This window comes from Pyrus communis, chromosome 6 (assembly GCF_041283825.1).
Source record: "Pyrus communis isolate YQ-2024b chromosome 6, ASM4128382v1, whole genome shotgun sequence".
NCBI lineage: Eukaryota > Viridiplantae > Streptophyta > Magnoliopsida > Rosales > Rosaceae > Pyrus > Pyrus communis.
The window spans coordinates 12,368,255-12,383,228 of record NC_142570.1 but is presented as its reverse complement, the minus strand read 5'-3'; the positions used below and the strand labels follow the sequence as shown (position 1 = coordinate 12,383,228).

Sequence of the window (14,974 nt, the reverse complement as noted above, 5' to 3'; positions counted from 1 at the left end):
AATATGGTACCAATTCGGCACACTTATACTTGCACAAATATAATTGAAGCAGCCAAGCCCTGTGCGGGGAATTCGTGAACTTCGAAGTAACCAACAACTTTATCATTAGGCTCTAGAACCCAGAAGCCGAGACAAGTTCCTTCCTCGACCATAATCGCAAGATACAAAAGTCAACAGTGCGTTCAACACCAACACCATCACATTCATTCACTCATCAATTGAGCTCAGTCGTCGAGTTGACACGCCCCACATTCAACCAAATGATGTAGTTAGCTCATTTACCATTCGGCCTGCGTGCCACATAGGCTAAGTAGTTTTTAGGGTTGACAGAATCAAACTCGATAATGCATGCTCATGTCTTGTTATTCCGTCGTGCATACATAACTTTGGAAGGTCTAGTGAGAGCTGTGGATTGCTACCCCTTACTAACGTTTTTAGAATTTTCCCCTTGCCCACCGTTATGGACCCTGTGGTTTCATTATTCAAAACTCTCCTCAAAGGGAGGACTAGGGATGGGCAATAGTTATAACGGGCGAGTAACTGCAATTATTTACCCATAACTGTTTATATTCATACTCGTATAACCGTTTATCCGTTGGATAATTGCCTAAACGGTTATACCCATATTCATAATCGCTTATAAACAGTTAACCATATCCATAATCGCATACCTATTTAACCATAATTGTTTACCCGTTTACCCATTTACCCATTACCCCTTTTTTTTTTTCTTTTTTTTTTTACCATTTATCCCTCTTTTCACCTGTCTTCATATTTTTTTAACAACTTAAAAATTAAAAAAGAAAAATTTCTTATAATTTTTTTTTATAAATAATTAAACACTGTTATAGGTACGATAAACATTGAAATAGTTAAGCTACACAGGTACAACATCGCACTTAAATACCCAATTCATGATAGGTCATGGCTTTGGTGTTTGATAAATTATATTCACTATAGTAAGCCAATCAAGTTCAGAAGAGTTAACAATATACCAATTCCTCATCACAGGTGGCATAAACAGGGAAAGGTACTGTTTTACCCTGACAAGTTAGAAACATACAATCCCAATGAACTGACCAATCCATGGACAATGATTATGCCAATTTTTTAACAAATAATGAAATATGCACCAACTTAGGTTTTTTGTTTTTATTTCATTTTATTTTATATATATAAGAAAATAAATGTATACCCATTATGACTGCAATTAATATATATAACAATCCATTTAAATTTCACGGATAAAAGTTATATCCATAACCGTTTATTTATCTAAACCATTACTCATAATTGTAACCATGAATTTAAATAAACGGGTAACCGTAGTTACCCATAACCGCGAGTATTTGCCCATCCCTGGAGGATTAACTATATTAGGTTGGTAGATTATCTACAACGACATTTTATTTAGAATTTCTATCACAAAATAGCAGTGATTCATTGGAAAAGAATTGAGGACTTGAATTGGGAAGTGAGGGGCGTTCCTCTGATACAATAGATTTAGAGATAAATCAATAGAGAGAGTTGTATGTGTAGCAGGTGGCAATAATGGAAGTAACGCAAATCAGGAGGGACGGAAGCAAGGTGATGTTCAAGAGCCTACTTTCTCCCAAGTATCCGGCCAGAGTTATGGTGGCATCTGCAACTACTCGAGCGAGCGTCCCAGCCTCTGTTGAAAGTAATCCACCATTGTATGTTCCACGGGAAAGCCTCGATGACATAACCCTCGAGAGAAGTGACAAGTTGACACCTGCATAAATGGCGGTTGAAGATAACGTTTGAGAGAGAGAGAGAGAGAGAGAGAGAGAGAGAGAGGCAGAAATTGTTCGTGCGTCTCCCGCTACATAACAAACTGACATATACTTCAATTCCTAAGAGCTCGCTGAGTAACATCTCTGTTTTCTGTAAGGGATTGAATAAAAATATCTCACCTTCAAGTACTTCAGCCGAAACAAACATGATGAGCCCTGAGCTGACGTATTGTATCACAGAGTACGGATTGAACATATGGAAGCTCATAACTATGCCTATGCAAACCACTATTTCAGATACTAATAAAATTAGCCTGCAATTACGACAGCAAGAACGAATCCAGCAGTTAGCAAGGAAAATATAAATATTGAAATTTCACCGGCCCCTATACAAAGCACTCTATCTAATGAGAGCTGTTAAAAATTACCTGTCTTCAAACATGTTGCTAATGTAGCTCCCAACAAGAATATTTACTGGAAGAACGGTTAATCCAAGACACGCCAGAAAAATTGCGACTTCGCTAGTATTCCAGCTAAAGTAGTACGTCGTAACAACACTAGATTCTGAAAGTAAAATCTCCATAGCATACTTGAGCATGAAATATATCAACAATTGAACCTGATGAAACCATAAAGAAGTTGAACGGGTTTAAATCCAAATGGAAAGTAATGGCGGTCAATTTACTAATGCAATTAAGTCCAAATGGAAAGTAATGGCAGTCAATTTACTAATGCAATGCAGGAGTGGAAACAAAGCATTTAAAAGATTTAGCACGAAAGAAAAGGAAAAACAATTTTAACATGGACATCAAAGGCACAATGAATGGAATAAATGAGATGTGAAAACATATATGTAATTCAAAATCAGTGAAATACCTTTACAGAGGGTGTAAGTAGTCGATATGCAGATTGAATTGAAGTGGCTGGTCGACGAGATTCCTCTGGAGCTTCTTCACTTTCATCAATATCTTGGTCACCATCTTCATCTTCTCTCCTGTCTTCAGCACTAATGAGCAAAGGTTGATTAAGACCTTTCTCGAGTGCATCGCTTACTGCTGTTCCTGTCAATTGCAGGATAAATAACTGTTAGCTCCTAGAACTGCAACTACATACTTTGCATTGGACATATGCAAAAAACGGCTCCAACCCTCACAATCAGAATCATGGCTAAGTTGACTAGGCACCGATTTAAATCACACTTAATTTACGGTAGAATTATTATCAATGTCTCATTAACCACCATTGATTTGTATACTGAAATAAACAAACTTGAGTTCAATGCCCACTTATCAAGTGAGATCTATACCCATTAATGGTTAATGATCCGCTCATAGGCAGACATTATGCATGTCTGCTTCAATGCCAAAGACCACGTTGATACCAAGCTTAACCAACATGTCACATTCATTTTTTTTCTTTGGTCTCGACATGTCAAGCTTGTTGAAATCAGGAATGTCAAAGAGGTAGTTTGGTTTTAATTTGAGCACATGACTGACAACTGATGATGCGTTTAAGGATGTAATTACACAGCAATAAATTGAGAATTATGGGGTCAAATTAGATCAAATATATTGCGTCATTAGAAGCTTAAGATTTATAAGGACACAAAACAGAATATGTTTAAAAGATAAACTAACTACTGATATGAGTCAACATACCGCTATTGGATCCTTCTTGTACAGAACTCACTTCATCTTCACGAGCAGGTTCTCTAAATGAGATCCACAGCCATATTAAGTATAGAAGCCAGGCTATAGCCATAACCCAACCAGGCAAAGTGTCTTGATTGAATGTAAGCTTGTAAATCTTGAAATTAGTTTGAAGTAAGCCAGCAAGAGCAGGACCACATGCCATTCCAAGGGCACTAGCACTAACAAAAGCTGCTGACGCCTGCATGCGGATTTTCAGAGGTACACAATCACTAATATAACGCCTGTTAACAGCTCTTGCAGAACCCAACCTGAAACAAAATAGCACAAATTTATCAATTGATTTGATGAAAGATGTCAATATTCCTCCAAGTTTCCAAGAAGCCAGAGGAGAAAAGTTAAAGAACCAAAGCCTGTGTGTCAAGAGCAGACCTACAGTACTCAAATGTTGTAAAGCACAGTATAGTACAATTGTCATTTGTTACTGAGGCAGCTAGTGTTCATTTCTACATTTGGAAACCAGTAGAGTTGCAAGTATATAGCTCTGTAGGTTTTAATCAAAGCCAAGAAATTCCAAAACTCCCTAAACCACTACTTCCAACAAAATATTATTGCCATATCCAAAAGAAGAATCAGAGGAACAAGTAGAAGAATTATTTACCCACAGAAAAGACGACCAATCAACAGTACCCATATCGAATTAAGATCATAAGCCAGAGCATACAGGGTGTTTCCCACAAAAAGAACAATACTGCTAAATACAAGAGGCTTGAAGTATGAACGATTTGACCATGCACTAAAATACACTGAAGAAAACACCTGCGCAACAGCCATTGCTCCAATCACAACACCACAAACTGTCGCTGCAGCACCAAGGCTTATGGAGTAGTCATCTGCTGTAGGAACAATAATATATGTATTGACCATGTAAAGGAATGTGTTCACTAAGTTCAAGACAAGTGACATAAAGTGGTATCTCTGATCATCAACTTGTTCCTCCATGGGAGCAGGCAGCATATCTTCTTGCAGAATAAGTGCATGTTGTCCCAAAAAGTTCAGAAAGTTTGTTGAATTGGTTAACCTGTCCACAGCTGCTTTTACTGAATCAATAACAGGATCCTACACATGAACCATAGTAAGCATTATTATATACAACCAACATTTTTGAATGCTTCCAGCTTGAAGAGTAACATCACAGTTTATGGAAGAAAATACAGAAACAACGAAAATTAAGGCATCAAATTACGAAAGAAACCTGGAGGGGAAGAGCAGGCTGATCATATATTGATAAGTAGCTTCCTTGTCGGTCCTGAAGTTCATGAAGATTGCGAGATACAGCTCCTACAACAGCCCCTATGCCCTGGAAGATTATTTGTCCAAGATAGGTCATTTACATTGAAATTATGAGTTTGCAGTTTCTAATAATATGCCAAGTTATATAACGGCTACTTTATGTTTTCTGTCATGTTTGCCCCAATATTTTAGAACAGCACCTAATAATATACAACAATGGAAATGTTCTAAATGTTTGAAAGGACAATGGGTGGAAAGGCCTCTGATCAAACATATTACCACATGCTTAAATACTTGCTGGAGCTGTGAGTAAGGATGATTCGCACGAGTTTTGACATAGTAGTCGGTGAATCTATATCCAAAGCGTTTATCGAACTTCTTCAATATCTTACGCAGACCAATGGCATTCACCTCAACAAAAAAGAGAAGCTTCAGAAGATCACGGCCCACTTGTCTATAAGCTTCTCGTAGTTCAGATATTTTGGATATATCAGGTTGCTGCTGAAGAGCATCATGTTGTTCTCCAAGTTTGGCTATCCTGCTTGCAAGTAGTCCTTGTTGTTCCAACAGGAAAAGGACAATAGTCTCAATCTGATATTGAAATAAATAAAAAAAGAAGAAGGGAAATACATGCGTTATCCACCTCTCATGAGTCATGAATAACAGCAAAAGTCAGATAAACCAGAATAAAGACTCAAAAGAACCATTATATGCTACGATCTTCCTGGTGATACATACTACATACACTTATGTAGGTATATATATGTACACACACACCAAATGAAGGGGCATCGGTATATGTGAAAGCATATAGAATATGCAGGTGGACGATACACACGAATATTACCATACAAAAGAAAAGTGACACAGACATTTAATATAAGTGGGAATTTGTGTTCTTGAGTGCATAAATATATAGGTTGAAAGGTATATACGTACAAGCCACAGCAACTTTATCTCAATTCACTTATGATATGCCTCCAGGAGGCTAAAAATAGATTTTCCCACACCTTCCCCAAAGAGAATACTAAAGGGAAAAGTGAAAGGAACTAAACATATTTATCTTTAATAAATGAATTAATCAGACTTTCCTATAAACTGCCCAAAAGTTAACAGTTCCTTGACACCTTAGAAAATGCATCTATGCCAAGGTTCACAACTTTCTCATAAAAATTCTCTTATGGTATTCGTGAACGAGCATGGATGACCTGCATACCTGATTATCCAGCATCCTTGAAAAGTCCTTTAGGACATGCCTCCGGTCTATTGCTCCAACTTTAATTTGTTGAGAATAGTGTTTTACTTTTTTCTTCATAAGTTTATAATTGATGTAATACCTGAATGAAAACAAGGTGTGAGCATGCAAACGCAATAAAAATATTGAAGTAGATTAGTAGAACTAAGGAAATTTTATCAACAACATTGACATGATATGTATAGTTACCAACTGCACAGATGCATGTTTAATATCACTCCCCTTCTAATACTTTACTGATATGCATAGATTGCAGGCATATGATGCATCAACAATAATTTAACACCACCACATAATTTCCCGATAAGATTCAGGGTTAATACACAACATGTTTGTCATCAAAGAATGTCATCTTCAGACCCGTTCTTTTATTCTATTACCCTTCTACAAGAGAAGGGTTCAAAATCTCAGTCACAATGTACCGACTATTGATGATGCATAGTTGAAAAAGTGAGATCAATCAAACATACCCCTGCCATTCTTGAACTTGTCTTTCCTTCAGCTTTTTCCCAAAGGCAACCATTTCTCACTACAAAATAAAAGACACTTGCATTAGCAAAAGAAGAAGATGAAGTGAAAACTACCACCAAGTAGATTCCATTGTGCAAGAAACAAGAAATGCAAAACCGCTTGTTATTGTCCGCCAGAGAAGCTGCTGATACAGCCAGCATTCTTTCAGAGCCTGAGTAATGTTGATTGAGATTGCACATTTTCAGGCCAATCGATTCTATACATAATTTAAAAACAAGATTCACCACTATTTTATTGTACATTTTCAGTTCATATCAACATTTACACACACACAGATGAGTCAAGAAAAGGTATTTTTACGTGGAACTAAACGTGCAACATTTGCCACATGATTTCACCTCTTTCAACCACAAATCACTGAAACCAATAGTCGGCGTACGCCCTTGAACAACGTAGTTAGAGGATTTTAAGAAAATTGCATTGATTCCACGTTTCGTCATCCTAATGCTCACTGAATTATCATAAACCGCCCAATTTGACCAAGTCCACACTCCACACAAACAAAGGCTGTCAACTTGCAGTACACAAAGACAAGCTTATACGTCTATCACATACTAAAATCATCATATCACAATTAATTAATAAATTTAAAACATAATTAATTCTCACAAACATTTATGATTAATATGTAATCATTTATAACAATACTCCTAACAGAAAAGAAACAATAAGTTGATGAGGAAGAACACAAAGAAAAAGTATTCCACCAATCAACCGAAGCAAAAGATAAAAGGAAAATTAATGAAAAATAGCTTGAAAATTTTGAGTTTTAACGATAAAAACAAAATAAAGGGTATCAGGATTGACATTTTAGTGTAAAAATGTGGTTTTTCGTTAAAAATAACAGTAGCACGAATTTTTCGTTAAACTCGAAAGATAAAAAGTTCAAAAAGCTTCCAATAATCCTCTGTTCGGTTGATCAGAAAAAATAAACTCGGAAAAGAAGATTCAAGCTCAACTCCAACAATCTCAGGCTCCGAATAAAATTCGAGGGAATCTACATCATCAAGCAACGTGCAACACATGATTTCGAAACTCATTTTCTCGGCAACACAAATCGATCAGTGAAAAAATCCACAGAGATTCACGGCTGCATATACATATAAACATATATACGCATCCGCGCATTCAAGCAAAACAAATGGCGAGAAAATTGAGTTACCTTGGCGAATTCGGAACGCTGGAGCTTGATGAAGAAACTTATTAGATGGCCATCAAAGAACACCGCCCTCGAGCACAGCAATTCTATCACTGCATGCTTTCTTCACGCACAAATCGAGGAAAACGTTTCAAATCAGAAACGTATATGCGCGAATAACGAAGGCCGAAGAAGATGGTGAAAGCTCGGAACAAGAAGCTCAGAGACAGAGGGAGGAGAGAGAGAGAGAGAGAGAGAGAGTCGTTTGTATGGTGTACACAGAAAGATCGGATTTTGATGACACTTGGGGAACGGAATGGCAATTTATTGAGTAAGCGATATATTTTACATTATTGAGAGAGAGAGAGAGAAAATAAGTGAAGAAAAATATTATTAAAGTGTAGTACTGAATAGCGAAGTATCGAATTTATCATGTACAAAATTCAAACTTAATATTTCTCATTTACAAATAAAAAAAAATATCATCAAACTGTAACATTAAATTGCAGGGACGGAATGGGAATTGAGAGAAGAGAAATGTATAGTGGCAAATGGGGAAGAAGGAAAGTGATTTAAGTGGCTGCACAGTGAATGGGTGTACTTTTTGGAATATGGATCCCTAAAAACTAAGTTTAAGGATTAAATGATCTGGACCGTTAAAATTTGATCAAACAGATACAATTATTATAACTTTTAGAGAGACCTGTTGTTTATAACCGTTTGATCAAATTTCAACAGTCCGGATCATTTGATCCTTAAACTCAGTTTTTGGGAATCCGAAGAGGATCCCGGTTCTACTTTTTGTATACCTTTTTGGGGTGAAGAAATTTAGAAGATGGACAAATCATTTGCTAGTAACTTTTTTCTATTTTATTCCAATTATTGGAGAGAGAGTCATTCGGATTCGTTTTATAGTTTTAAATTAGAAAGTTTTAACGAAAAATTTACGGTACTGTTTACTTTAACGAAAAACACATGTACTCCTTTGTGTTTCGGTCACAATACAAAATTTCTCCCAACAAAAACCCCTAATTATTAATTTTCTTTAAGGGGTCCGAAGGTCATGCAAACAGAAAAGACATCTAAGAAAACATAATACAAATAACACGGTAGGCTATAATAACAGTAAACTTGTAATACGCAAATCCGTGTGCATGATTTAAGACCGTGTAATTGCAAATTGGAATTAGCATTTAGCAACGCGAATCACGTGAAAAAGTTGCTAAAAGACAAAATTTGCGGCCCTAATGGCCTGCTTATTCATCTGCTCTGCAATGCTAAATCTATTGTCCTGATCAAGCAGTGTGAACCATTAGATTTTCATCCAACAGTTATAATTAATATAATTTTAAAGAGATCCCCGCTCAGAAGAGGATCCAAATCCAAATCCATATAATAAATTAAGAAATAGAAAGTGACGTAATGTGGCCTACTCCTACACCTCATAAAAACAGTATATGTCTTACCAAATAAATGACAAATAAAATAAGGAAATTAAAAAAGACGTACGACGACGGAATATCGCTCTATTTCTATATTGTGAACTGTCATGGTCACCGCATGAGAATGTTTGACTTCTATTTACGTATTATTTCTTGGATTAGTGTATTAAAATTCCACAATTACAATATGTGTCAAGTTATTTGTAAATATGATTTAGTATCTAAAACTCCTCAATATTTTAGTATCGTTTCTAATTGGTCTCAATATTTTTAAATATTTCAAACAAGTACGCAACATATTGAAAATGTCACATTCATTAAGCCCCAGTTAAATTTCTGTTAAATTAATTAGGCTTTACTTTGTTTCCAAAATCAATAGAATATCATGGAAGCTTGGCCTCCAACAACTATCGATCACTACTACCTCCATCAGGCCATCGCCTCCAAAGTAAACGCACAACACTAACTCCACCCTAAAACTTAAGTTGCCAACATCAAGAAGAAGGTCATGGAGGTTGCTGAAATGATATGGACTGCTATGATATTGCTAGCATCATCTTTACCACCCACAAAGAAGAACTGGAACCTTTACAAGCCGAACATTGGCAAATGAAAAAATCACATGAGCAGATACAAGCTCCTTGAAACCTATTTGAATCCTTAACCCTTTTCTTTGCTAGGAGATTGTACTCTTCATGTAATTTCAATTTGGGTCCATATTCTATTCAATTCAATACCGTTTAATCATTGGATTCCGTGTAGGTTGAGTTTGGAAGTGGTGTAGGCTTGATATTTCCCGATCTTCATTTTTTTCTTTTTTTTTTCCATTTTATTTGTGAATTGTGTATTCATTTTCATCTTCATGTCTTTTGTGAAGTTATTTTTATAATTATTATAGTGTCCAAGTAAGCTAAAGATTGGGATTGATTGCTGCCACATGTATATTTAACGGAAAAATTAACTGGGGCTTAACTGATGTGACATTGCCACATCCTGACCCGGGCCCCCACCACATCCAGGGCTCGACTCCACCGTAACACGATATTGTCCACTTCGGGCCCCTACCACACCCTCACGGTTTTGTTTCTTGGAACTCACATGAGAACTTCCCAGTGGGTCACCCATACTTGGATTGCTGTCGTGTGAACTCACTTAACTTCGGAGTTCCTATGGAACTCGAAACTAGTGAGCACCCAATGGGCCTCGTGCTAGGTAGAGATGGAAATATACATATAAGGCTTATAGGATCCACTCCCCTAGGCTATGTGGGATGTTATAATCCACCCTCCTTAGGGGCCCGACATCCTCGTCGGCACACTTCCGGCCAGGGATTGGCTCTGATACCAAATTGTCACATCCCCGCCTGGTCCCCCACCACATCCTAGGCTTGACTCCATCGTAGCACGATATTGTCTACTTTGGGTGTCACATCCCGGCCCGAGGTGGATCACTTCCCGGGCCCGCTCCACCACCGTAGCATAATATTGACCGCTTTGGGCTTACCATTCCCTCACGGTTTTGTTTTTGGGAACTCACAAGCAACTTCCCAGTGGGTCACCCATCATGGGATTGCTCTAGCCTCCTTCTCGCTTAACTTCGGAGTTCTTACGGAACCCGAAGCCAGTGAGCTCCAAAAAGGCCTCGTGCTAGGTAAGGATGGGAATATACATATAAGGATCACTCCCCTAGGCAATGTGGGATGTCACAATCCACCCCCCTTAGGGGCCCGACGTCCTCGTTGGCACACACGCGGCCAGGGTTAGACTCTGATACCAAATTGTCACATCCCGGCCCTGGGCAGAACCACTTCCCTGGCCCGACTCTACCACAGCAGCACGATATTGTCTGCTTTGGGCTTACCATTCCCTCACGGTTTTGTTTTTGGGAACTCACGAGCAACTTCCCAGTGGGTCACCCATCATGGGATTGCTCTAGCCTCCTTCTTGCTTAACTTCGGAGTTCCTACGGAACCCGAAGCCAGTGAGCTCCCAAAAGGCCTTGTGCTAGGTAAGGATGGGAATATACATATAAGGATCACTCCCCTAGGCGATGTGGGATGTCACATTGGGCCCCTACCACACCTTCATGGTTTTGTTTCTGGGAACTCACACGAGAACTTCCCAGTGGGTCACCCATCCTAGGATTGCTCTCGCGCGAACTCGCTTAACTTCGGAGTTCTTACAGAACCCGAAGCCAGTGAGCACCCAAAAGGCCTCGTGCTAGGTAGAGATGAGAATATACATATAAGCCTTACAGGATTCACTCCCTTGGGCGATGTGGGATGTTACATATTCAATAGATTGAGTACTTATTTGAAACATTTAAAAGATTGAGACCCATTTGGAATGACATTAAAAGGTTGGGTTTTAGGTATTTAATTAATCCTTATGAGTATTGCCATGAATTAGCTTTTTAGAGGTTTACTAGTATTTCTCTAACTAAATCGACAAATGTGTATGTCCAGAATGTAGAGATTTCGTTGAGAATTTTTGTTGCCTTTTGAAAGAAGGTTCAAGTTTGAATCTCCTCATCTTTAATGTATAGTTTTAATTATAACTCATTTTCTCGCATGCATTCCTTCCATTTAGGCCACTCAGAGAAAAATGAAAGCAAATTAGGGGCTGACTATTGGCTGAGAGGAGAATGGAACAATCAGCAAGGGTGAAAAGAGAGGAGGCAAGTGATTAATGTAAGGGAACTTTAACGAAAAGCTCCCGGTATTGTTCATTTTAACAAAAAAAATCATATTTTTGCACTAAAAAGTCAATCCTGATACTATTCACTTTACTCTTTATTTTGTCATTATCGTTAAAACTCAAAGTTTTCAAGCCATTTTCATTAGTTTTCCTTTAATGTAAAGGTAATGTCATTAGCATTACCATCACTTTCATTAGTTTTCCTTTAATGTAAAGGTAATGTAAAGGTAATTTTTTTTTTTAGATTTTACGTACACAAGCGATTGAAAGAGAAGAATTGAACTTTAGATGCAAAGGATAAATCCTTTTAACTAACTAAGTTACAAATTATAAAATTAAATTGGCAAAGGTCGTTAGAAGAATCTTTTTTTTTACATGACAATACTTTGCCTATATGGATGAAGATTGGCAACTGCAAGGGAGCACATCAATATTGACTTAACTTATGTATTTACAAAATACAACCGATAATTATATGAAACTACTATTGGCACTGTTTATTTGTTGTGCTTTCTTTAAATATGGAAAGTTTGAAGGGCACAATTAGATTTTTTTAGTACTAATACAATTCTGTTAAAATAAGCATAGTAATGTGGAATAATATTTTATCACCAAACTATTTGTCAAGAAGAGCTTGAGAAGTGAAAAGGGAGGTATGTTCAATGTTCATACCCTTGTGGAATTACATATTTTTAGAGACCCAACCTTTGTAGGGACGGGAAAACAATAACTCATAAACCATTTACAATAAGAAATAGAAAATTATTAAAGAAATAAAATAAAATAAAATTACATTCTTAATTTAATTTGGACTCAGGCAACCAACAATCTAATAGAATGATAATAAATAATGCTGCAATGTCAAGAACGTATGCAAGTACAACTAGGTAGGGCAATTGCTGTCCACTCCGCTCCAACAAATGTATGTACCTAAGTTTATAATTATAGTAGCGATGCTATTCATATCATGTTTTTGTACCTGTTAACTCTAAAAACTACTAAGTCTATGTGGCGCGCAGGCCGAATAATTAATAAGCTAACTACGTCCTTCGGTTGATGCGGGGTATGCCAACTCGAACTGAGCTTGGCCAGGGAGTAAAATGTGCTGATGTTGCGTTGAGCACGCTGCTGACTTCTTGATCTCGCGATTGCAGCCAAGCAAGGAACACGTCTCGGCCTTTAGGTTTTCGAGCCTGAAGACAAGGCTGCTAGTCTTGCGAAGTTCACGGATCATCGGTGCCAGGTTCAATCACGGTGATTATATTCATAAGAGTATAAGGACGCCGAACCGGCACCAAACTATACGGACACAAGTACTCAAAAGAGATGTATGTCTTGATGGTGAATGTCGTGAGGAAATCATTCTATGGATTGATACAATTCAGGCAGATGTGGTATAACCATACAGTGCCAAGGTAATTTTTCAGATGAGTAGTGGGCCCATACAACTACTTGGTTCCTGCAGGAGGAAGTCGAGGCTTGGTAGGCCTATGAGAGTTGATAAGAAGAATTGGAATGTCTTTAAGGCTCATTTCGAGATCAAGTATTTGCTTCTAGAGTATCGAGCCTAAAAATAAGCTAATTCAAAAACTTAAGGAAGGGCAACATGGCGATGATAGAATACCACAAGAGGTTTACCAACCTTGCCAGGCTACTGCCCTGCTATCGCCAACGACCCATCTAAGATGTTACTCCAATTCAAGAAGGGGTTATGAAAACAACTTTGAACCTTAGCATCGGGCACTTCCTACATTACCTACCATGAATTTTATGAGGCTTTGCTTCGAATCGAGGAATCTGAGAATGGCCTGAGCAACACAATTGATTAGGCAGGTGGAAACTCCCAGAAGAAGAATAACCGTGGTCAATCTTTCTTTTTTTTCGGCCCTTGCTAGAACAAATCATTCAAGAGGATCGACTATAGTTCTGGATCATCTAGTGGGGGGTCTAACTCCAGCTCATCTCTCCCCAGAGATAGATCCAGACAGAGTCCCTGATTCCGTCCATAAGGGAGCTCTAAGAACTCCGGTCTTCAGAATTGTTTTCGTTGCAACACCGGTCACTATGGTAAGTGTAAGCAAAGAAGCAATGCATGTTACACTTGTGAGCAATAAGAACTCAAAGCCAACCAATGTCCACAGAGGTAGTAGAAACAACTCCCAAGAGTTTTTCCTTACCATCCAACCCAGTTTTTGGGTCAAAGGCCTTAGCGAAAACCCGCGTATGGTGGAGCCATCAATTAACTAGGGGAAGTAACCTATTATCCACCACTAGTCAACCAGTATCCAGCTCATATGGTTCCCTACATCTGGAATGTGATGCAATATCTAGAGAATATGCCACAATACCATGATGTTAGACAACAGTTGTACAATGAATTTTAGTATCAGGACTTTGGAAAGGTGTCTAGTAGCAGTGTAGCAAACAAACAGAACAACCAGGGATGAGGAAATCAAGGTTGAGGCAATAAGGGAGTAGGCCGCAAAAGAGCATAGTAGATTCATGGTTGTGTCAACAACATCACCTATCAAGATGCAAAGAACAACCTCGACTTAATCATGGGTACTTTCAAATTTCTTGGCCACTTTGGTAGAATGCTTATTGATCTACGTGCTACTCACTCGGTGATATCCCATATGTTTGCTCAACTAACTCAACGCCAAGGTACTCCTATTGGGTACGATATGTGCATCGCTATACCGTGTGGCAATTTATGCTTTGTTCAAATGAGTGTAAAAGATGCCATGTCATCATTGCAAATCAAATCGTGCCAGCTAACTTCATTCATTTGGAGCTCGTTGACTTTGATGTGATTCTAGGAATGGATTGGCTAAGTTAAAATTATGCCATGGTACTGTCGAAATAAAGTAGTCATGTTTCAACGACCGGGTTTGCCAGTTCGTTGGTGAACATCAGAAGATGAATAATAGACTTATCTCTACCATGAAGGCGAAAAGAATGTTAAAGAAAGGTTGTGAAGGATACTTGGCGAACATGGTGGTAGAGGAAAATAACTATGTACGACTCGATGATGTTGACATGGTCAACCAGTTTCCCGATGTTTTTCCCAGAAGATCTACCTTAGTTGTTGCTTGATTCAAAGATAGAATTCAACATCGATCTAATTCTAGGTACAAATCCAATTTCCCTAGCACCTTACAGAATGGCTTTTGCAGAACTAAGATAACTTAAGGCTCAGTTACAAGAACTTGTAAA

General features: G+C 38.0%; 1 protein-coding gene across 5 annotated transcripts; it reads right to left on the bottom strand.

Moving 5' to 3' along the window:
- Positions 1 to 1,389: 1,389 nt before the first annotated feature.
- On the bottom strand, positions 1,390 to 8,022 carry LOC137711104 (SPX domain-containing membrane protein At4g22990). 5 transcript variants are annotated; one of them, XM_088695810.1, is made up of 12 exons: positions 7,645 to 7,960; positions 6,821 to 6,989; positions 6,422 to 6,480; positions 5,913 to 6,033; positions 4,976 to 5,287; positions 4,659 to 4,763; positions 4,065 to 4,522; positions 3,413 to 3,714; positions 2,631 to 2,809; positions 2,183 to 2,373; positions 1,935 to 2,068; positions 1,390 to 1,753 (listed from the first exon to the last, which is right to left on the bottom strand). In XM_088695810.1, exons 3-12 carry the CDS (start codon positions 6,472 to 6,474, stop codon positions 1,515 to 1,517), a joined length of 2,094 nt encoding a protein of 697 aa, XP_088551936.1. In that variant the 5' UTR covers positions 6,475 to 6,480; positions 6,821 to 6,989; positions 7,645 to 7,960; the 3' UTR covers positions 1,390 to 1,514. The 5 variants fall into 5 exon arrangements, with proteins under 5 accessions (XP_088551936.1, XP_068306410.2, XP_088551935.1 ...); XM_068450309.2 differs by having other exon boundaries at positions 2,631 to 2,815; positions 7,645 to 7,933; XM_088695809.1 differs by having other exon boundaries at positions 6,821 to 6,996; positions 7,645 to 7,909.
- Positions 8,023 to 14,974: the final 6,952 nt, after the last annotated feature.

What these genes read in the sequence shown, in the direction of transcription:
- LOC137711104 (XM_068450307.2), bottom strand. Translation starts at nt 6,474, where the DNA reads ATGGTTGCCTTTGGGAAAAAGCTGAAGGAAAGACAAGTTCAAGAATGG. An exon ending in TACTTACACCCTCTGTAAAG is followed by an intron (nt 2,374 to 2,630) that starts GTATTTCACTGA and finishes TGGTTTCATCAG; the next exon opens with GTTCAATTGTTGATATATTT. An exon ending in TTCGGCTGAAGTACTTGAAG is followed by an intron (nt 1,754 to 1,934) that starts GTGAGATATTTT and finishes CCATTTATGCAG; the next exon opens with GTGTCAACTTGTCACTTCTC.